Genomic DNA, 22,182 nt, shown 5'->3' on the forward strand with positions numbered 1-22,182 from the left:
CTGTTTGATACAAAATGGCTGAACTTCATCTTCAGAAGACTAAACCCGACATCTAAACATGCCAATATAAACATCAAAACAAAATATATTCTAACCAACCACGGGAAACAGTCTGGTATCAGGAAAGCAACAAGGATTACACACATTATTTTATAAACCAGCACACAAAGGTTTAAAACAGTTCTGAAAATGAAGTTAGCTGTCTTGAGTCAAGGGAATAAAAAAAAAGTCAGTATTGACCATTTACAATCTCTGACCTTTGTGGAGACGGTAAGAATCTGTTGTAGTGCAGCTACATACAGTACAATTCAGGCAATTTTGTTTTTTCACTTGGGTTCAGATTGCAAATTCATTGCTGTGAGAAAAGGACGGAGGCAAATTTTAGCAGCAACCTCCACCTGACTGCTTGACCGGAGTGCTCTGAATTTTAACATTGGACTTCTCTGCACCACCAGCTGTTGCTCCAGGACCCATTCGTTTTTTAATCTCAGCTGCCATCGTCATGAAAGACTGTTCTACATTTGTTGCGTTCTTAGCACTGGTTTCCAAAAATGGAATTCCAAGGGAATCAGCAAATTCCTAAGAAAATAAGACACAATTAACACGGAAAAATCTTTTTCACTTAGTTCATTTCTACCATCTATAATGGAGAGTGAGGAAGAACTAAGTTCACTGAATCCAAACAGACATCACACTAATTGTCACTGCCACAGTATTCTATTGCACGTATTTTTAAAAGTTAAGGTGCTTATAGCCATAGTGTGACTCCATACCCATACAGAATTCAAATTCAACACCTGCAAATTCAGTTTGAAAATCAAACTTTAAGCATACCTTTGCTGTTGTGTAATCTACTACTTTCTTTGTGGTCAGATCACATTTGTTCCCTACCAACAATTTGTTGACGTTCTCACTGGCATAACGATCTATTTCCTGCAGCCACTGTTTAACATTATTGAAGGACTCCTAAAAAGACAGACATTTGAAAGTATGATAATATAGTACTGTAATAAACAAGCATTCTTCCCGACCTAACAGACAAATAACAAAGCTAGTGAGAGCCGGGCCTTGTGGCTCAAGCCTATAATCACAGCACCGAGCCGAGGTGAGAGGATTGCTTGAGCCCATGGGTTCGAGACCAGCCTGGACAACTTAGTGAGACCTCATCTCTACAATAAATCAAAATAAATTAGCTGGGGACAGTGGTGCGTGCCTGTAGTTCCAGCTACCTGGAAGGCCGAGATGGAAGGATCTCCTGAGCCCAGCAGGTCGAGGCTGCAGTGACTGTGAGCATACCACTGCACTCCAGCCTGGGAGACAGGGTGAGACTCCTACTCAAAAAAAATAGATTTTTGTCTATGACTCAAAGATGTAACTTTCAAATAAATAAATAATAAAAATATTTCATGGTAATATAACTAGAGATTTCTTATTGTGTTTTTTCTTTAGTCAGGTCTCACTCCCAGGATAAAGTACAGTGGCATGATTATGGCTCACAGCAGCAGCCTCGACCTACTGGGTTCAGGTGATCCATCTCAGCATCCTGAGTAACTGGGATTACAGGTGTGTGCCACCGTACCCGGCTAAATTTTTTATTTTCTGTAGAGATGAGGTCTTACTATGTTGCCCAGACTGGTCTCAAACAAGAATTTTTTTTTTAATTAGCATCATCTGGTTAATATGATCCATCCAGTGCGTCTAATGGCACCGAATCTAGATATGTTATGTACGTCATCTCTGCTCATACTTAACATTTACTACAAGAAAAATATCCTGAAATCTGCTGGCCTTCGGGCCGCATTCTTCATACTGTCCCACATTTTTCTCTACACCCCCCCACCCCGCCTTCTCTCAGCTATCTTCAGATTTTCATTCTCCCACTCAAGTCCTCCTAAAGCTCATCCTATTCAAATCCTTTATTTCTGAACCACAGCCTCCACAGGTAGAGACCCCTGATCCCACATTTGGCAATTCTGATGGACAAATTCCAATTACCAGGCAAATTGCAGTTAATACTTAACACCAAGAACACAGCATAAATGTAACAACTTGCGATTCCCTACAGACTGCTGCCTGTATGTTAGAATCTTGGCTGTATATACAAAATTAGTTAATAATAAGTACAACCAGAAACCCATGAAAGCAAATGTAATACTAATTACTAATTTTCTATTAACTAAAGGAAAATGAAACAAATGTCTTTTAAGTGATTCACACTCATATTTGGGAGTAGCCCAGTTTTCTGCCATAAAAAAAAATACTGATGGCCTATATGCAAAGTAAATGAATCTGACATTTATCAAACAGTAACTTCCTGCTTTGTCACTGTAAGAGAATCTCCTTTTGGAACTTACCTGATCTGTCACATCATACACAACTATGATGCCATGGGCTCCTCTGTAGTAACTGGAAGTGATTGTTCGAAATCTTTCTTGGCCAGCTGTGTCCCACTATTACAAAACAAGAAATCCAAACAATTTTGTTAAAATAGAGAAGAGGAAGGGGAAAAGTGCAGAAGGAGAGAAAACAGTTTTCATAGCTGTGGAAATTGTCAGGATTTGATATGAAAGCACTCTCACACTCATTTCACGTAAATGCCAAGTACTTGAGTGTCCAGAAGAGAGTCCCTTCAACTGAACTTGTGGTAATGACACCAACATTATAAACTCTTGGAGAGCAGGAACTATGTCATACTTTTCACCTACCCTACAGCCTTCAACACCATGGTAGGCATTCAGTATGAATCCATACAGGTTGACATGATTAAGAAAGCTACTGGCCTAAAGCCCTCTTCTACACAAAACTCCCATACATTAAAGCAAACTCACTTACTAGCACATTTTACAATCACAGAAAACACTGGAAGAACTGGATTCAGCCAACTACCAGATAAGATAGCACAGTAGCCAGGCATGGTGGCTCATACCTGTAATCCCAGCACTTTGAGCGGCTAAGGCGAGAGGATTGCCTAAACCAGGGGTTCAAGACCAGCCAGGGCAACCTTAACTTGGCAGACCTAGTCTTTACGATAAGACAAAAAATTAGCTGGGAATGGTGGCATGTGCCTGTGGTTCCAGCTACTTGGAAGGGTCACCAGAGTCCAGCAGGTCAAGGCTTGAGATAGCTGTGAGCATGCCACTGCACTCCAGCCTGGGCGACACAATGATACTCTGACTCAAAAAACAAAACAAAACAAAAACTGCTTCTGGACAATGGCTTCTTTAAAAAAAAATCTAAATAATTGGAAAATCTATATACTCCACTAAAAGATACTGGCAAAAGGCAACATCTTGATTAACAGTGATGGAAAAATAATGAAATGGTTACAATTACCAAAAAAAAGACTCAAGCCTAAGACAAGTGGAGATTAAGATGCAAGTCTTTGGGGAAAAGGGTATTGTAAAGTTGTGGGGTATAACTGACACTGAGCCTAAGGTTTTCAATGGCAAAGCATAACAAAAAAAAAAGTTCAGTAGCATTCAGTAAAATTGCTAACTTTTCCCGATGCAGCCAACATGGAGCTGGTAATTGCAGCCAGGCACAGTGGCTCACGCCTGTAATAACAGCACTCTGGGAGGCGGAGGTGAGAGGACTGTCTGAGCTCAGATTCGAGACCAGCCTAGACAAAATGGCGAGACCTTGTCTCTACAATAGAACAAAAAATTAGCTGGGTGTGGTGGCATACACCTGTAGTGCAAGCTACTTGGAAGGCTGAGGTGGAAGGATCACCTGGGCCCAGTATGTTGAGGCTGTGGTGGCTGTGAGCATGTCACTACACTCCAGCCTGGGTGACAGAGTGAGACGCCGACTTAAAAAAAAAACAAGTTGCAATTTTGGAAAATCTGAAGACAGAATGTATACTAAGGTATTAGGCATTAGTGTCAATTTTATTAGGTATGATAACAAAATAGTAATTGTAAAATAAAGATGCATACTGGGCCGGGTTCAGTGGCTCAGCCTGTAATCCCAGCGCTTTGGGAGGCCGAGGTAAGTGGACTGCCTGAGCCCACAGGTTCGAGACTCACCTGAGCAACTTGGCAAGACCTCATCTCTACAATAAATCAAAAATTAGCCAGGCGTGGTAGTGTGCGCCTGTAGTTCCAGCTACTTGGAAGGCTGAGGCGGAAGGATTGCCAGAGCCCAGCAGGTCGAGGCTGCGGTAGCTGGGAGCGGCCACTGCACTCTAGTCTGAGTGATAGAGTGAGACCCCCGACTCAAAAAAAAAAAAAGATGCATACTGAAACATGTTGGAGTAAGATATCATAAAGTCTGTAATTTACTTTAATACTCTCCACCCCTAGGAAAAAATAATAATGAAGCAAATAATATAAAATGCTTATAGTTGTTAATCTAAAAAACAAATGAAAATACAAATCACCGCAGGCTTCATTTCCTTTTTTGGCCAAACTACTAAGCCTAAGAGCTCAGAAGACTATTTAGATAGCAATCAACAAAGAGCCTCAAAAGTATTTCAGGATATCCTTGGTGAAGCATCAACTCTGGCGTCAAGCCAACCTGACTTCAAAACAACAAATCCAGATTCCTGGTTATTTAATGCTAGAGAGAGTCACCTAACAGTTTTTTCATCCATTAATCCTACATACTACCCATCTTATACAACTGCTAAAGGGACAAACTAATGTTTGTAAAATACCTACCACTGTACCTGACTATAGAAGCCACTCAATAAAATATTAGTTTCTGTCTCCCTGTTCACCAACCCCTTTCTCAAAGATAGCACAAGAAATGGAAAAATGTTTTTTGACTGTAAGTTAGGAAAGAATTATAGTTGAATAAAGTAATGGCATCCAAAAGGTAAAATTTCTTTTTCTTCTTTTTTTTGAGATAGGGTCTCGCTATGTTGCCCAGGCTGGTCCCGAAATCCTGGGCTCAAGCAATCCTCCTGACTCAGACACCCAAGTAACTAGGACTACAGGCACCACATGTTGCAGAAAGAGTAAAATTTCTAACGTTTCCTTGTCACTGAAAACTTTCCTCACTCTACATCCTAACAGCACTCTCCTTGAAATCACATCACGCTTTGCATATAGTTCTCATTACCCCTCGATCACAGGATAACTGATCTGTCCACATTCTTCTCTCCCACTGAAAAGAGACTGACTACTAACAGGCTGTTTTATTCCTCTCTGTAACCTCCAAGTGCCTGGTGTAACGAAGGCACTTCTATTACGCCTGATGAATGACAAGTCACAGACAGGTCTTCCATGGCATGCGACTGGGCTCCATACCTGCCCTACCCTGATGAATGTTCTGTAATCCAACAAACTTTGATAAAGACCCAGATGTCAACTTGAAAGCTGCAAAGAAAAAATTAAAATATAAGTCAGCCGGGCTCGGTGGCTCGGCCTGTCATCCCGCGCCTTTGGGAGGCTGAGGTGAGTGGATTGCCTGAGCCCGTGGGTTCGAGACCCGCCTGGGCAGCGAGACCTCATCTCTACAATAAATCAAAAAATTAGCCGGGCATGGTAGCGCGCGCCTGTAATTCCGGCTACTCGGAAGGCTGAGGCGGAAGGATCGCCGGAGCCCAGCAGGCGAGGCTGCGGTGGCCGGGAACGGCCACTGCACTCCAGTCTGGGCAACCGAGTGAGACTCCAACTCAAAAAAAAAAAAAAGTCAACAGATCAAGATTCTGAAAGACCTAGAAAACTTGGAAGGATAACTGAAGCCAAGCAAGAGGAAATGTAATAGTATTAAAAATAAAATCAGTCACTCACTGATTCAGGCTCACGCCTGTAATCTCAACACTTGGAGGACTGAGGTGAGAGGACTGCCTGAGCCCAGGGGTTGGAGACCAGCATTGGGCATGATGGCGAGACCTTGTCCCTACAATAAATAAAAAAATTAGCTGAGCGTGGTGGCATGTGCCTGTAGTTCCAGCTACTTGGAAGGCTGAGATGGAAGGATCACCTGAGCCCAGCAGATCGAGGCTGCAGTGGCCATGAGTATGCCACTGCACTCCAGTCTGGGCAGCAGAGTGAGACTATAACTCAAAAAAAAAAAAAAAAAAAAGAAAAATCATGTTTAGATTTTTTAAATATCAGTCACAGAAGACCCTTTTTTAAAAATTAAAAACAGGCCGGGAGCAGTGGTTCATGTCTATAATCCCAGCACTCTGGGAGGCCAAGGTGAGAGGACTGCCTGAACCCATGGGTTCGAGACCAACCTGGGCAACTTGGTTAGACCTCATCTCTACAATAAATAAAAAAATTAGCCGGGCATGATAGCGTGCGCCTGTAATTCTGGCTACTCGGAAGGCTGAGGCGGAAGGATCGCCGGAGCCCAGCAGGTCGAGGCTGCGGTGGCTGGGAGCGGCCGCTGCACTCCAGTCTGGGCGACAGAGTGAGACTCCAACTCAAAAAACAAACAAACAAAAAAAAAACACTTCATGTTCTCACTTATAAGTAAGTGGCAGCTAAACTAAGGATCGCAAAGCCATAGAAAATGGTACAGTGGACACTGGAGACTCAGAAGAGAGAGGGATGGAAAGGGTTGGGGGAACAAAAAAATCACCTGTTGGGTACAAAATGCACAGGGGGCAGTGGTGGGTACATTTAAAGTCCAGACTTTTTTGCCACTATACAATGCAACCATGTAACTAAACTATTTGTACCGACTAAAACTACTGAAATAAAATAAATATACATATATTTATTTTTTTGAGTCGAAGTCTCACTCTGTCACCCAGGCTGGAGTGCAGTGGCATGCGCACAACCACCACAGCCTCGACCTGCTAGGCTCAGGTGATCCCTCTGTCTCAGCCTTCCAAACAGCTAGAACCACAGGCGTGCGCCACCATGCCCAGCTAAGTTTTTGATTTATTGTAGACGAGGTCTCGCCATGTTGCTCAGGCTGGTCTGAAACCTCTGAACCCTGGCAATCTTCTCCTCTCATCCTCCCAAAGTGCTAGGATTGCAGGCGTGAGTCACCATGCCCAGCAAAAAATACATTTTTTTAATTAAAAAATAGTTTCTAACATAGTTAAAATCTTCTCATCATGATCTTAGATTTGTATCTCCTTCATTCTTTCAGTGTTTTGATTTACATATTTGTACTATAAGGCACATACAAATTCAAGATTTTTTTCCCTCGATTATTACGTAGCATCCCCTTGATTCTTGCTTACATCCTACTTTGTCTAGCTGGGTGCAGTGGCTCATGCCTGTAATCCCAGCACTTTTGGAGGCCTAGGCAACAGAATCGCTTGAGCCCAGGAGTTCAAGACCAGCTTAGGCAACATAGCGAGACCGCGTCTCGACCAAAAATCAAAGTATCAGTTGGACATGGTGGCACACGCCTGTAGTCCCAACTACTTGGGAGGCTGTGGGCAGGAGGATCGCCTGAGCCCAGAAGGTTGAAGCCGCAGTGACCTGTGATTGTGTTACTGCCCTCCAGCCTGGGTGAAAGAGACCCTATCTCAAAAAAAACAAGGCTGGGCTCGGTGGCTCAGCCTGTAATCCTGTGCTTTGGGAGGCCGAGGTGAATGAATTGCCTGAGCCCACGGGTTCGAGACCCGCCTGGGCAACTTGGCGAGACCTCATCTCTACAATAAAAAAATCAAAAAATTAGCCAGGCGTGGTAGCGCACGCCTGTAGTTCCAGCTACTTGGAAGGCTGAGCAGAATGATCGCCAGAGCCCAGCAGGTAGAGGCTGCGGAGGCTGGGAGCATGCCACTGCACTCCAGTCTGGGCGACGGAATGAGACTTCAACTCCAAATAAATAAATAAATAAATAAATAAATAAAAACAAAAATTATACTTCGTCTGATACCATTAACTGCTAACTGGCTTTTGAGTATTTCCTCTATTTCTATATTTGCTTTATATTTCTCTTTCCAAACTCTTTCCCCTATCCTTCCCCTCACCTTTTCAAATTCATGTGGTTTTGTTTTAGGTAATTTTCCTAATGGCAGGTTGGAATTCAGTGGTTTTCACCTGGGTTGCATATCAAAAACGATCTGTGAAGCTTGTAAAAAAAAAATCCATTTCCTTTCCTCCCTACTCTCTGCCAGTTCCCAAAGAGGCATAATAAATTAGAATTACTTGAGTCCTGAGCATGAGTATTTTTTAACATTGTAGTTAAAACAACAAAACAAGCAAATCAAAAACCTCAAGACCCAAACTACTAAATAATATGGCTATTGAGACAGCAAATACAAACTCAGGCTTTTTCTTTATATCCCTGATCGACAATGAGAAAGGGGCATGAGCCCCTGAAGTTCAAGAGGGAAAATTAAAATAAGAAATTCATTCAGAGTTCAAATCAAGAGAGCATTTACCTCATGTGTTATATATCACATGTGATTTTAAGAATCACATGTTAATAAAGGGCACTTATAAAATGCAAGGGTAACCCCAATTGCTTTATAGAAAGGAATGGTAAGACTCCAGAGGTAGAAGGTTGTGATTAAATCAATCTGAAGGGCAGCCTGCCAACAGAAGAGGAATTAATCTTTTTCAGGCAGCTCCAAAAGGCAGAGGAATAACAGTGAAAGGAAACAGGCTTCAGTGCATTATAAAGAATTAACAACTAGAGGTTATTTATAAATGCAACTAGCTGCTTTGGAAAATGACAAGCCTCCCAAATATGTTTTTAAAAAAAAGCTATCAGATATGGAAAGGAAATTCATATTAACGACGAAAAGCAGGCCAAGTACAATGGCTTATTGACGGTAATCCCAGCACTTTGGGAAGCCAAGGCAGGAGAATCACTTGAGGTCAAGAGTTTGACACCAGCCTGGACAAAACAGCAAGACCCGTTCTCTACAAAAAACTTGTATAAAACATAAAAAAGATGTAAGTTAGATCAAGAGTGACCTATAAGATCCCTTACAGCCACAGAAAAGTAACAAAAATATGAATGTTTCACAAATACACACCCATATCTTAGGAAAACCACGGTCACACACAACATAATCAGTACTTATACCAGTAGTCCCTATCCTTTTTGGCACAAGGACCAGTTTCACGAAAGACAATTTTTCCACAGATGGTGGGCAAGGGGAATCATCAGGCATTAGACTCTCAAAGGAGTGTGCAACCTAGATCCCTCACATGCACAGTTCACAATAGGGTTTGTGCTCCTATGAGAATGTAATGCCACTGCTTATCTGAAAGAAGATGGAGCTCCACTGGTCTATTATTCACCTGCTGCTGTGCGGCCCAGTTCTTAACAGGCCTGGGCGCTGGGAACCCTGTTAATATTACAGGTTTGGGTGGAACTTCATGTACTCTTTATGGTGCCAAATTAAAAGTTGGCACTATACATATAATGGAAAAAATATAGAAGGTAATTTGTTCACTGATGTAAAGTGTCTCAAGCTATTTCTGATAACTGTATCCTTACAAGCCCTAACTTGATATATCAAGCGTGTTTATTGTATCAAAATCCACATCCTCCTATCTTTTGTCATGTACCTTATTTTCCTCCTCATAAATGTCAGAACCAGAAGAATAAGTCTTCTGACTCCAAACCCAGCACTCCTTCCAGTTCAATGTGTCATCACTTTCATGAAAAGAACAATCTCTGGTTTCCTATGGGACCTCACAGGCTACTCTAAAATACGGAAAGATTTTTAAAATAAGACCACAGATGTGCCCACACCAACAGGACTCAGACCCATACTGAAGATATACAACTGAACCATTACAATTGCCTATATTTAACTGGGGGCTGGGGGTGTAAAGCTGGATAAAGGGGTTAGGATGGCACAGGGACACAAAATATTGATGCCAGAGAGCTATGGATCACTTGGTTCTATCAGTAACTGTAAACAAGTCATCCACTTTTTGAGCAATAAAATTAACATGTTAGAAAAACCAGTCAGGTGTGGTGGCTCAAGCCTGTAATCCCAGTACTTTGGGAGGTGGAGGTGAGAGCATTGCCTGAACTCAGGGGTTTGAGACCAACCTGACCAACATGGCGAGACCTCATCTCTACAATAAATCAAAAAATTAGCCAGGCATGGATGGCACATGCCTGTGGTTTCAGCTACTTGGAAAGCTGAGGTGGATGCATCACCTGAGCCCAGTAAGTCAAGGCTGCAGTGGCCATGAGTGTGCCACTACACTCCAGTCTGGGCAACACAGTGAGACTCTGACTTAAAAAAAAAAAGAAAAGCTAAGATCGTTTCCAACAAAATTCTATGTTTCTACAGAATTGATACATACTATCTAATAAAAAAACACTAAATAAATATTTCTCTTCAATTAAGCCATATATAAAGAACCTCTCCTGGGTTTCTTTTGATGTTCCACATCACTTGGCACAGTAAAAGACATATAAAAACAGTTAATAACATTTTCACTGTACAAAAAGAAAACTTGAACTCAGACTGCCACTGATAAAAGGACACCAGGACCAAGTCTGACTTAAGACATACATTTCTGTGTTTTATTAACAGAAAATTTAATGAGGAAAATCTTCTTTTTCTTTTTTGAGTTGGAGTCTCACTCTGTAACCCAGACTGGAGTGCAGTGGCCACTCCCGGCCCCCACAGCCTCGATCTGCTGGGCTCCAGCGATCCTTCCGCCTCAGCCTTCCAAGTAACTGGAACTACAGGCGTGTGCTACCATACCCGGCTGATTTTTGATTTATTGTAGAGATGAGGTCTCGCCAAGTTGCCCAGGCGGGTCTCGAACCTGCGGGCTCAGGCAATCCACTCACCTTGGCCTCCCAAAGTGCTGGGATTATAGGGTGAGCCACCAAGCCCGGCAAGGAAAATCTTAATATTTTAAAATCTAAGTAATTCTTAGTGTACCACTCTATCACAGATACATGATTCTTAAGACACTTCATACTCAGTTATTAGTATATTGCATATGTAAAATAATTATACATTCCAAATTTACCAAAATAATTTTTTAAAAAACTTCTAGCCAAAAATCACTTACTATTTGAAGCTTGATTGTTTTCCCGTCTAACTCTATAGTTCTTATTTTGAAATCCACGCCAATTGTACTGATGTAGCTTTCTGTATATGTATCATCCTAAAGGGCGAAAAAAGTTAATGTTTAAAATTATTGTTCAAAAGCATAAATTTAAAAATGTTTACTTTTATTTACAAAGTTTATAAAGCATAACATACTGACAAACATTCACTACATCCTGCTTCAGTATTCACTTCATATTCTGATTACAAAGCACTATTTAACAGTTAATTTCTTCTTTCCTGAAGATCTTTTCAATAACAATTCTTATTTTTTCAAGACATTCCTTGGCAAATTCTTTACATACATCATACAGAAAAATGTTTTGGCTGGGCTTGGTGGATCAGTTTGTAATTCCAGCACTTTGGGAAGCCGAGGTGAGTAGATTGCCTGAACCCGCTGGTTTGAGACCAGCCCGGGGAACTTGGCGAGACCTCGACTCTACAACAAATTAAAAAATTAGCTGGGTGTGGTAGTGCACGCTTGTAGTTCCGGCTACTTGGAAGGCTGAGGTGGAAGGATCACTGGAGCCCAGCGAGTTAACTCTGGGGTGGCTGTGAACATGCTACTGCACTCCAGCCTGGGCAACAAAGTGAGACTCCAACTCAAAAAAAAGAAAAATGTTTTATATGTTCAATGATTATGAATGATTCCTCTAATCACTAATTAGCAAAATTCCTGCTCTCTTCCCACTCAATTTATTCACCACAAAGCAACGATCATTTCACTATCCTCTTGCAGATTTTTCTAGAAGTTCATTTTATTTCCTTGTTATGATTTTTTTAAAATTGTGATATGATGCATAAACATAAAATTCACTCTTTTAGTCCACAAAGGCATACAGAATGGCATAACAGACACTGGAAACTCGAGGGTGGGGGAGGACGTAACGGGAGGGTTAAAAATTACCTACTGGGCACAATGTATACTAGTTGGGTGACAAGTACACTAAAAGCCCAGGCTTCTTCACCATGATACAATTCACCCAAAACCACCCGTATTCCTAAATCTACTGAAATATAATTAAGTAAAAACAATGCTATGGAGGTCAAAAAAATTTCACCCTATCATTATTACTATTACTAGTCGGAGGCCTCACTCTGTCACCCAGGCTGGAGTGCAGTGGCACCATTATGGCTCACCATAGCATCGACCTCTTGGTCTCAGGCAATCCTTCTGCCTCAGCTTCCTGAGTAGATGGGACTACAGGCATGTGCCACCATACCCAGCTAATTTATAAATTTATTTTTTTGTAGAAACGAGGTCTTACTATGTTGACCATTTAAACATTTTTACTTTCATTTCATTTTTATTTTATTTTAAATTAATAAATTAAATTATTTTATTTCTTACCTGACCCATGGCATGGTGGCACATGCCTGTGGTTCCAGTTACTTTGAACACTGAGGTGGAAGGATCACCAGAGCCCAGCAGGTTGAAGCTGGGGTGGCCGTGCACTCCAGCCTGGGCAACAGTGAAACTCCAACTCAATAATAGTAATAATAATAATAATAATAATAATAAACAGGCCAGGTGTGGTGGCTCATGCCTATAATCCCAACACTTTGGGAGGCCGAGGTTAGAGGATGGCCTGAGCCCAGGGATTCGAGACCAGCCTGGGCTACTTAGTGAGATCACATCTCTACAATAAATCAAAAAATTAGCCGGGCAGGGTAGCCTGTAGTCCCAGCTTCTTGGAAGGCTAAGGTGAAAGGATCACCTAAGCCCCGCAGGTCGAAGCTGCAGTGGCCGTGAGCATGCCACTGCACTCAGTCTGGGTGACAAAGTGAGATTCTGACTCAAAAAAAATAAAAAAATAATTAAAAAAAGAAAATACCTTTACACCAATATTAAAGAGCTATCTGTGCTTTATTCCAGTATTTCATGGTTTCATTTTTAACTATTATATTAAAACAAATTATGCTATTTTAGATTTTTTTTTTTTGAGTTGGAGTCTCACTCTGTCACCCAGACTGGAGTGCAGTGGCCGCTGCTGGCCACAGCAGCCTCGACTTGCTGGGCTCTGGCGATCCTTCCACCTCAGCCTTCTGAGTAGCTGAAATTACAGGCACACGCTACCACACCTGGCTGATTTTTTTGTTGCTTATTGTAGAGATGAGGTCTTGCCAAGTTGCCTGGTGGGTCTCGAACCCGCAGGCTCAGGCAATCCACTCACCTCAGCCTCCCAAAGGCGCGGGATTACAGGCTGAGCCACCGAGCCCGGCTATTTAAGATTTTTTAAATGACCTTCAATAATATCACCACTCATCTCATCAGAAAAAGTCTTTAAGTATTTGAAACACTGTCAAGCTCATAATGGTGAATAAATAGTTTCTTAAAATTCTAATTTTCCCTTGAAGATTTAAATCTTATAATGGGCAACAAATGCTTACAGCTACTTTTCTTGAAATGACAAGAAATATATATGCCAAAAACAACTGTATGTTAGCAGTTCTTTCAAGTAAAAAAAATGATGTTCCATGAAAAAAACAGCTAGTTCAGCTTGCAACTCAATAAACTACAAGTGCTTTACTCTTCCTCCAGATAACTAACACGTTACTCCAGTGTGCAGTAAAAAGTGCTTTATATGTACTTCCCATTTCTCCAGAGAATATTTTTTAAAGAACACGGAAGGATCCACAATTCTAAAAAGTAATTATTTTAACAGTTTTGTCACAGACCATTTTTTTTTTTTTTTTTGAGTTGGAGTCTCACTCTGTCGCCCAGACTGGAGTGCAGTGGCCGCTCCTGGCCACCGCAGCCTCGACTTGCTGGGCTCCAGCGATCCTTCCCCCTCAGCCTTCCAAGTAGCCGGAATTACAGGCATGCGCACCATGCCCGGCTGATTTTCTGATTTATTGTAGAGATGAGGTCTCGCTGCCCAGGTGGGTCTCGAACCCGCAGGTTCAGGCAATCCACTCACCTCAGTCTCCCAAAGGCGCGGGATTACAGGCTGAGCCACCAAGCCTGGCTTGTCACAGACCATTTTAAGTTGAAATGGTATTTATGTATTTATGTATGTCCTATGAGTACACAAAGGGGAAGAACACCAGCACTGCCATGATGTATGTAGTCAAGTACCAGCAGCAGTTTTACCCATCACTGCCATCAGAGCTAATGTTAACAAAGCGAAAAATACAAATGTCTTTTGTTCTCCTTGGGAGGCTGAGGTGAGTGGATTGTCTGAGCCCGCGGGTTCAAGACCTGCCTGGGCAACTTGGCGAGATCTCATCTCTACAATAAATCAAAAAATTAGCCGGGCGTGGTAGCACGCCTGTAGTTCCAGCTACTTGGAAGGCTGAGGCAGAAGGATCGCCAGAACCCAGCAGGTCGAGGCTGCGGTGGCCGGCAGCGGCCACTGCACTCTGGTCTGGACGACAAAGTGAGACTCCAACTAAAAAAAAAAAAAATCAAAAAACAACAACAAATGTCTTTTGTATTACTATCATTACTAAAGAAGTATTTATTTAGTAGAAATACTAATGCCTTAGTGTTACAGTTTTGACCTCACGGATGAGACTCCATGCTCTGAGAACCAGTGCTCTAGATACTAAAAAGGAAACATACTAAATTTGAAGGCAGTTGATAAAGACTATGTATTCTACTAGGTCAAAAGTCCTTTATCTGTTTGTCAGTTTCAGTATCCCATTGTCCAACAAAGTTTGTACCAGGCCCTATTTTTTCTTTTTGAGAGATGGAGTCTTGCTACGTGGCCCAGGGTGATCTCAAACTCCTGGCTCCAAGTGATCCTCCCAGGACAGCCTCCCAAGTAGCTGGCAAAGTAGCCATGCCTTGGCTCTGCTTTTATTTTTTATTCTACTAAAATTTAACTTGAAGATTTACTTTTATCAAGTCACTTTCAACAGGCCACCTATTTCCCCCTTACCTCGCTACCTATATTGGAACGAACCACTGTATGACCTCAACCAAGAGTATTAGATTTTACGAGGAGGCAAAAAAAAAAAAAAAAACCAACGGATTTTTTTAGAGGGCAGCCCCCTTATAGTACAAGCTTCCTCCACTAGGTTAAGTGTTTTAAGAACCCACTGGCATGAGTGTACCAGCTAGCATTGTTATGAGAGGCTACGTTCACCTTCAGTCAATTTTTCTGAGATTCTCTCAATGTGTTTGCCCATTTCATAATGGGTAACTAGTGAGCTCAGCTGTACATGCTGTGCTGAGTGTTCAGCAGTTTTTGACCAAACACGGCATGACCCCTGTGCCTCACCCACCCTATTCATCCAATCTCAACCCAAGCAAGCTTTCTGTTTCCCCAATGAAAAAAGTCCTCAAAGAGAAACACTTTGCCGATGTGGAAGAGGTGAAACAAAAAAACAGCAAAAGCACTAAAAGGCATCAAAATGGATGAGTTAAAAAACTCTTGAGCAGTGGAGAAAGCATCTCAATAGGTGTATTGCACCAGAGAGTACTTTGAAGGTGACTGAAGTTTTAAACATGTAAACGTATACAATCTTTTATAAATTTTGAGTTTTTTGGGGGGGGTCCCCTTGTATAGCCAACCATATTTAGCTAGCTAAATTTCTTTTAAGGGAAAATAAATTATATTTAATTTAATTAGGAATAGTATTTAATTGGACTGGTTTTTGTGGGGAGATGGGGGGCTAGGGCCTCACTCTGTCACCCAGGTCAGACCGCAGTGACATGATCATGACTCACCACAGCCTACAATGCTCAAGCGATCCTCCCACCTCAGTCTCCTGAGTAGCTGGAACTACAGGTGTGTGCCATCATGTCCAGCTAATTTTTTGTCTTGTTTTGTAGAGCCACGGTCTTGCTATGTTGCCAAGGTCTTGAACTCCTGGACTCAAGCAATCCTCCTGCCTCAGCCTCCCAAAGTACTGGGATTATAGGCATAAGTCACACATCCAGCCAAGGACTGTTCTATTTAACAATTCAACATACCACTGGGAATATATTTGTATATTTGGAGGCTTTAAGTATATAAATTTAGCCGGGCTCGGTGGCTCAGCCTGTAATCCCAGCACTTTGGGAGGCTGAGGTGAGTGGATTGCATGAGCCCGCAGGTTCGAGATCTGCCTGGGCAACTTGGCGAGACCTCATCTCTACAATAAATCAAAAAATTAGCCAGGCATGGTAGCGCACGCCTGTAGTTCCGGCTACTCAGAAGGCTAAGGTGGAAGGATCGCCAGAGCCCAGCAGGTTGAGGCTGCGGTGGCCGGGAGCAGCTGCTGCACTCCAGTATGGGTGACAGAGTGAGACTCCGACTCAAAAAAAAAAAAAAGTATATAAATTCTAGGCCTGGTGGTGGCTCACACCTGTAATCTCAGCACTTTGGGAGGTGGAGGCAAGAGGACTGCCTGAGTCCTGGAGTTCAAGATCAGCCTGGGCAACCTGGTGAGACCTCATGCCTATAAGAAATAAAAAAATCAGGCCAGGCTTGGTGGCTCAGCCTGTAATCTCAGCACTTTGGGAGGTCGAGGTGAGTACCTTGCCTGAGCCCGCAGGTTCAAGACCTACCTGGGCAACTTGACGAGACCTCGTCTCTACAATAAGCCAAAAATTAGCCAGGCGTGGTAGAGCACACCTGTAGTTCCAGCTAGTTGGAAGGCTGAGGCTGGAGGATCGCCAGAGCCCAGCAGGTCGAGGTTGCGGTGGTTGGGAGCATACCCCTGCACTCCAGTCTGGGTGACAGAGTGAGACTCCAAATCAAAAATTAAAATTAAAAATAAAAAAATCAGCTAGGCGTGCTGGTGCACCTGTGGTTCCAGCTACTTGAAAGGCTGAGGTATAAAGATGGCCCAAGCTCAGCAGGTCAAGACTACAGTGGCCATGATCATGCCACTGCACTCCAGCCTGGGCAACAGAGTAAGACTCTGACTTAAGAACAAAATATATAGCCGGGCTCAGTGGCTCAGCCTGTAATCCCGCGCCTTTAGGAGGCTGAGGTGAGTGGACTGCCTGAGGCCGCGGGTTCGAGACCCACCTGGGCAGCGAGACCTCATCTCTACAATAAATCAAAAAATCAGCCAGGCGTGGTAGCGCATGCCTGTAATTCCAACTACTTGGAAGGCTGAGGCAGAAGGATCACTGGAGCCCAGCAGGTCGAGGCTGCGGTGGCCGGGAGGGGCCACTGCACTCCAGTCTGGGCGACAGAGTGAGACTCCAACTCAAAAAAATATAAGAAAAAAGAGCAAAATATATATACAAATACATAAATTCTGGAAGAATTAACTTATCCTGAATAAAATTGTTTAATTTTTTAACCTACCTAGAAAACATACACTCCATAAAGCATACCATTAATTGTAAAAGCATTTCAACTTACTGCAAACCTAAGAAGAAGGCAAGACTTTCCAACCCCAGAGTCGCCAATGAGAAGTAATTTGAATAAATAATCACTGCAAAAAGAAAGAGAAAATCACATTAATAAAAAGCATACAGCATTGTACATTCCACAACAAAAATACAGTCACAAGTAACACCTCACTGTGAAGACTACAGCTCCTGAACTATGCATGGTTTAAGAGAAGCTAACACTGCAACCAACAGCAGCCCTTTTGACAGATCACTGAACATGACAGAAGTATATAAATTGCTCTGCTAAGCTATGGCCTGGTCATGTGTTCTTTGAATTATGGCCAGGCCATGCTTCCCCCTAAGTTTTCGTCTTCTCCCCTACATAGGGTGGTGAATCCTCCCTGGCATCTTTCTCTCTAATTTACTTTCCAGCCACTACTTTGTTAAACTCTGGTGCATCCACATGGTTCTTTGAGCTATGGCTGCCATGTTTTCTCGCTTTGGTTTCCTCCCTTACCTTAAAGAAGAGATTCTTCTCTCTCTCTCTCATTTACTTTCTAAATAAACTATATTTTCCAATCTAAAAAAAAAAAAAGTAAGATAGGCAATGTTGATGCAGCAGCTCATGCCCATAATCCCAGCACTTTGGGAGGCAAAGGTGAGAGGACTGCCTGAACCCACAGGTTTGAGACCAGCCTGGGCAACTTGGCAAGACCTCATCTCTACAATAAATCAACAAAAATTAGCCAGGTGTTATGGGCACATGCCTGTAGTTCCAGCTACTTGGAAGGCTGAGGTGGAAGGATCGCCTGAGCCCAGCAGGTAGAGGCTGTGATGGCCATGAGTGTGCCACTGCACTCCAGCCTGGGCGACAGAGTGAGACTTCGACTCAAAAAAAAGTAAGAAAAGACAGGCAATGCAACCCATGATCTCTGACATCAGTGAACTTCCACCTACAGGAAAGAATGAATGGAAAAGAAATTCCTGATATACACTCTTGGAGAACTCAAGAGATTTAATAAATCCTATTACTGCTGGGCACCTTAGTTCACACCACTGGTACTCCAGCTTGGGCAACAGAGTGAAACGCCAACTCAAAAAATAAAAATAAATCCTGCTCCTCCACAGTACTAGAATAGAGAAAAGGTAACGTTCCATCGTTCTTTTCAATGAAACGATATCTTCACCTTCAAATTCCAAGATCAAATTATTTCATAGCACTCCTCCAATGAAGAGGCTTTTACAGACCCTTCCCTAGAATATAGCTTAAATTATCCCATTAAAAAAATTTAGGCTGGGCACAGTGGTTCAAGACTATAATCCAAGCACTTTGGGAGACAGAGGCGAGAGGATTGCCTGAGTCCACAGGTTTGAGACCAGCCTGGGAAACATGGTGAGACCTCATTTCTGCAACAAATAAAAAAATCAGCTGGGCATGGTGGCGCATGCCTGTGGTTCCAGCTACTTGGAAGGCTGAAGCAGAAGGATCACATGAGTCAAGCAGGTCGAGGCTGCGGTGGCCGTGAGAGTGCCACTGCACTCCAGCCTGGATGACAAAGTGAGATTCCAACTCAAAAAAGAAAAAAGTTTCATTTTAACTTCTGATAGCCCATATTATAAACATTTTAAACTAGAAATATGGCAAATCAGGCCAGGTGCAGAGGCTTGTGCCTGTAATCCCAGTACTTTGGGAGGCTGAGATGTAACTTTCAGAGTAATTCATAAGGCTGGAAAAAGCATGAATGCTTCCTAATTTCATTACAAGTTATATTATAGTTTCAAGAAATCAGTAGTCAATTTTTAAAATCAACAATTATCATAATACTCTAAGAAAGGGATTGGTATTAGTGAGAAGCTGCCAGAGGAGGGGGGATGGGACTAGCAGTTGAAGGAAACTGCTAGGGGAGAGAGGGGCACACCTCATCAAGGGTACCTGTATAATCAACATTTATATACCTAACCCTAAATTGTAGCCCACACCTTTAAAATTAAAAATAAATAAAATAAAAAATTTTAAATCATGTTCTTCATTTTTTTTCTTTTTGAGTCAGAGTCTCACTGTCACCTAGGCTGGAGTACAGTGGCACACTCACGGTCACCGCAGCCTCGACCTCCTGGGCTCAGGCGATCCTTCCACCTCAGCCTTCCAAGTAGCTGGGACTACAGGCATGCACCACCACACCCAGTTAATTCTTGATTTATTGTAGAGATGAGGTCTTACCAAGTTGCCCAGGCTGGTCTCAAACCTGACATAGACTCAAGCAATCCTCTCAACTCAGCCTCCCAAAGTGATGGGATTATAGGCATGAGCCATTGCACCCAGCCTTAAAATCACCTTTTTCAACTGCCACGTTAAGTTTTACAAATATAATATTTTAGAACATTTTGAGTGTCTAATAATTTAGGGTTCAAAGTCATTATAAATAACATGAGTACTCTGTACTGTACAAGACAATTTTTGCAAAAGACTATTGGTTATCTTCTAAGCCAACAGCTTTACTAGCATGACAATGGTGACATGGAGGAAAAAGACAAAATTAAACCCATAAACTTCCCCACACCCCCCCCTTTACTGAATATACACCTACCCAGATAGTGTGATTAATATCATGTTACTTATACTGGGACATTTTAAAATTACTACTACAGTAGTAGTTTATTTCTGAACTTTTTTTTTTTTTGAGTTGGAGTCTCACTCTGTTGCCCAGACCAGGCGGGTCTCGAACCCGCGGGCTCAGGCAATCTACTCACCTCGGCCTCCCAAAGCACTGGGATTACAGGTTGAGCCACTGAGCCCGGCTATTTCTGAACTATTGATATACTAAATGTTCACGAGAATTCAGAGACTTGAGTTTGCTTAAAGATTTTTCTGTAACTACAGTTTACAAAACAGAACCCAGTAAAAATGTTGATAGAAAATGTGCAAATCAGCCGGGCTTGGTGGCTCAGCCTGTAATCCCGCGCCTTTGGGAGGCTGAGGTGAGTGGACTGCCTGAGCCCGCAGGTTCGAGACCCGCCTGGGCAGCAAGACCTCATCTCTACAATAAATCAAAAATCAGCCGGAGGTGGTAGCACATGCCTGTAATTCCGGCTACTCAGAAGGCTGAGGCGGAAGGATCGCCGGAGCCCAGCAGGTCGAGGCTGCGGTGGCCGGGAGCGGTCACTGCACTCCGGTCTGGGCGAAAGAGTGAGACTCCAACTCAAAAAAGAAAATGTGCAAATCTAGAGAGCACAAGGGCAATATTTTAGTACAAAGAGCCAAGACTAATTTAGCAAATGGTAAGACTTTAAATGTACTTATTCTTTATTCCTCAAGAATTTAGATTATTAAGTTTTCAGCCTACAATATAATTTTAACTTACATTAAAAACCTAAACTATGCTAATAAGAAATCTATAAAGATTTACAATTGTAATCATTACCCTGCTAAATTATACAGTAAGTCTGTTTCCAATTCAGAGCTTCCTCTAACTATATTTCTAATTTACTATGACATTTCATATTTTCTACCCCTGAGAAGTTTAGAGCTGTTTCTCTCCACTCATGTTTGACATAGCTATCTGTGGGTGTGGAAAGTAAACTGACTTATTCATCTGTGTATCCAAGGTTCAAGCATTGTGCGTTTTACAAAGCATGTGCTAAGATGTCACAGAACATGTAAGTTTCGCATTTTTTATCAGGCCTCTTTCATTGTGAGATACAGCTAAAGAAAATCTATGCCACCAATGATTAGCATTTTGGGAAAAATACTAGGGAAAAACTGAATGGAGGCGTGGCACGTTAAAACGACATAGGAGCCAACCTGGAAGTTCTCATAATGGCCAAATCAGTACAATTTGAACTACAAAGTAAATAATCATGTATGAGATTATAATACAAAGAATAACTACCCAGGAGTTCATACTAGTATAAGCAATTAAATAAATAAACGAGGAGACAAATCTTCCTTATAGGATTCCAGTAATACATGTGGAAGGAATGAGAGAAAATAGAAAATCAATAGATAACTACATGAAAAACTATTGTGGATAGGGCACATAACATCAATAAGGGTACTCACACTTTACCTGTACGATGACCAAGTATGTACTGAACCCTGAATTGCACTTCACATTTTTAAAATTAAAAATAAATAAATAGGCCGGGTGCGGTGGCTCAGTCTGTAATCCCAGCACTTTCAGAGGGCGAGGTGAGAGGATTGACTGAGCCGGGGCTAGGAGAGAAAGAGATTCAAGACCAGCCTGGGCAACTTGGTGAGACCTCGGCTTTACAATAAATCACAAAAACGAGCTGGGCATGGTGGTGTGCATCTGTAGTTCCAGTTACTTGGAAAGCTGAGGCAGAAGGATCACCTAAACCTAGCAGGTCAAGGCTGCGGTGGCTGTGAGCATGCCACTGCATTTCAGCCTGGGCGACAGAGTGAGACTCCAACTGAAAATAAATAAATAGGAACCAAAAAAAAAAATGGTGCAATGCTGGGCACAGTGGCATATGCCTGTAATTCCAGCTACTCAGAAGGCTGAGGTGGGAGGATTACTTGAGGCCAGAAGGCTGAGATCAACCTGAGCAACATGGAAAGACCCTATCTCTAAAAAAATAAAAAATTAGCTAGACAGGATGGCATGTGCCTGTGATCCCAAATACTCAGGAGGTTGAAGCATGGGAAGAACACCTGAACCCAAGAGTTCAAGGCTGCAGTGAGCCATGCTCTCACCACTATTCTCCAGCCTAGGTGACAGAGCAAGACCCCGCTTCTACAATTTGTTTATTTCTTTAGTTTTTGAGTTGGAGTCTCATTGTGTCACCCAGGCTGGAGTGCAGTAGCACACGCATGGGCACAGCAGCCTCGACGTGCTGGGCTCAGGCAATCCTTCCACCTCAGCCTTCCAATAGCTGGAACTACAGATGCGTACCACCACACCCAGCTAATGTTTTTTTTTTTTTGAGTTGGAGTCTC

The 22,182-nt window shown here is 42.4% G+C and overlaps 1 protein-coding gene across 1 annotated transcript; it reads right to left on the minus strand.

Moving 5' to 3' along the window:
• Positions 1-17,326, minus strand: LOC103257041 (ras-related protein Rab-1A; the record flags this gene model as incomplete). Its single annotated transcript, XM_008054779.1, has 5 exons — positions 1-579; positions 835-966; positions 2,355-2,450; positions 10,911-11,006; positions 17,254-17,326. Coding segments are annotated over 5 exons (595 nt in total), but the record flags the coding sequence as incomplete, so codon positions are not given.
• Between the last annotated feature and the right edge of the window lie 4,856 nt (positions 17,327-22,182).

This window comes from Carlito syrichta, unplaced genomic scaffold, assembly GCF_000164805.1.
Source record: "Carlito syrichta isolate Samal-C Ts95f unplaced genomic scaffold, Tarsius_syrichta-2.0.1 Scaffold301208, whole genome shotgun sequence".
Lineage (NCBI taxonomy): Eukaryota > Metazoa > Chordata > Mammalia > Primates > Tarsiidae > Carlito > Carlito syrichta.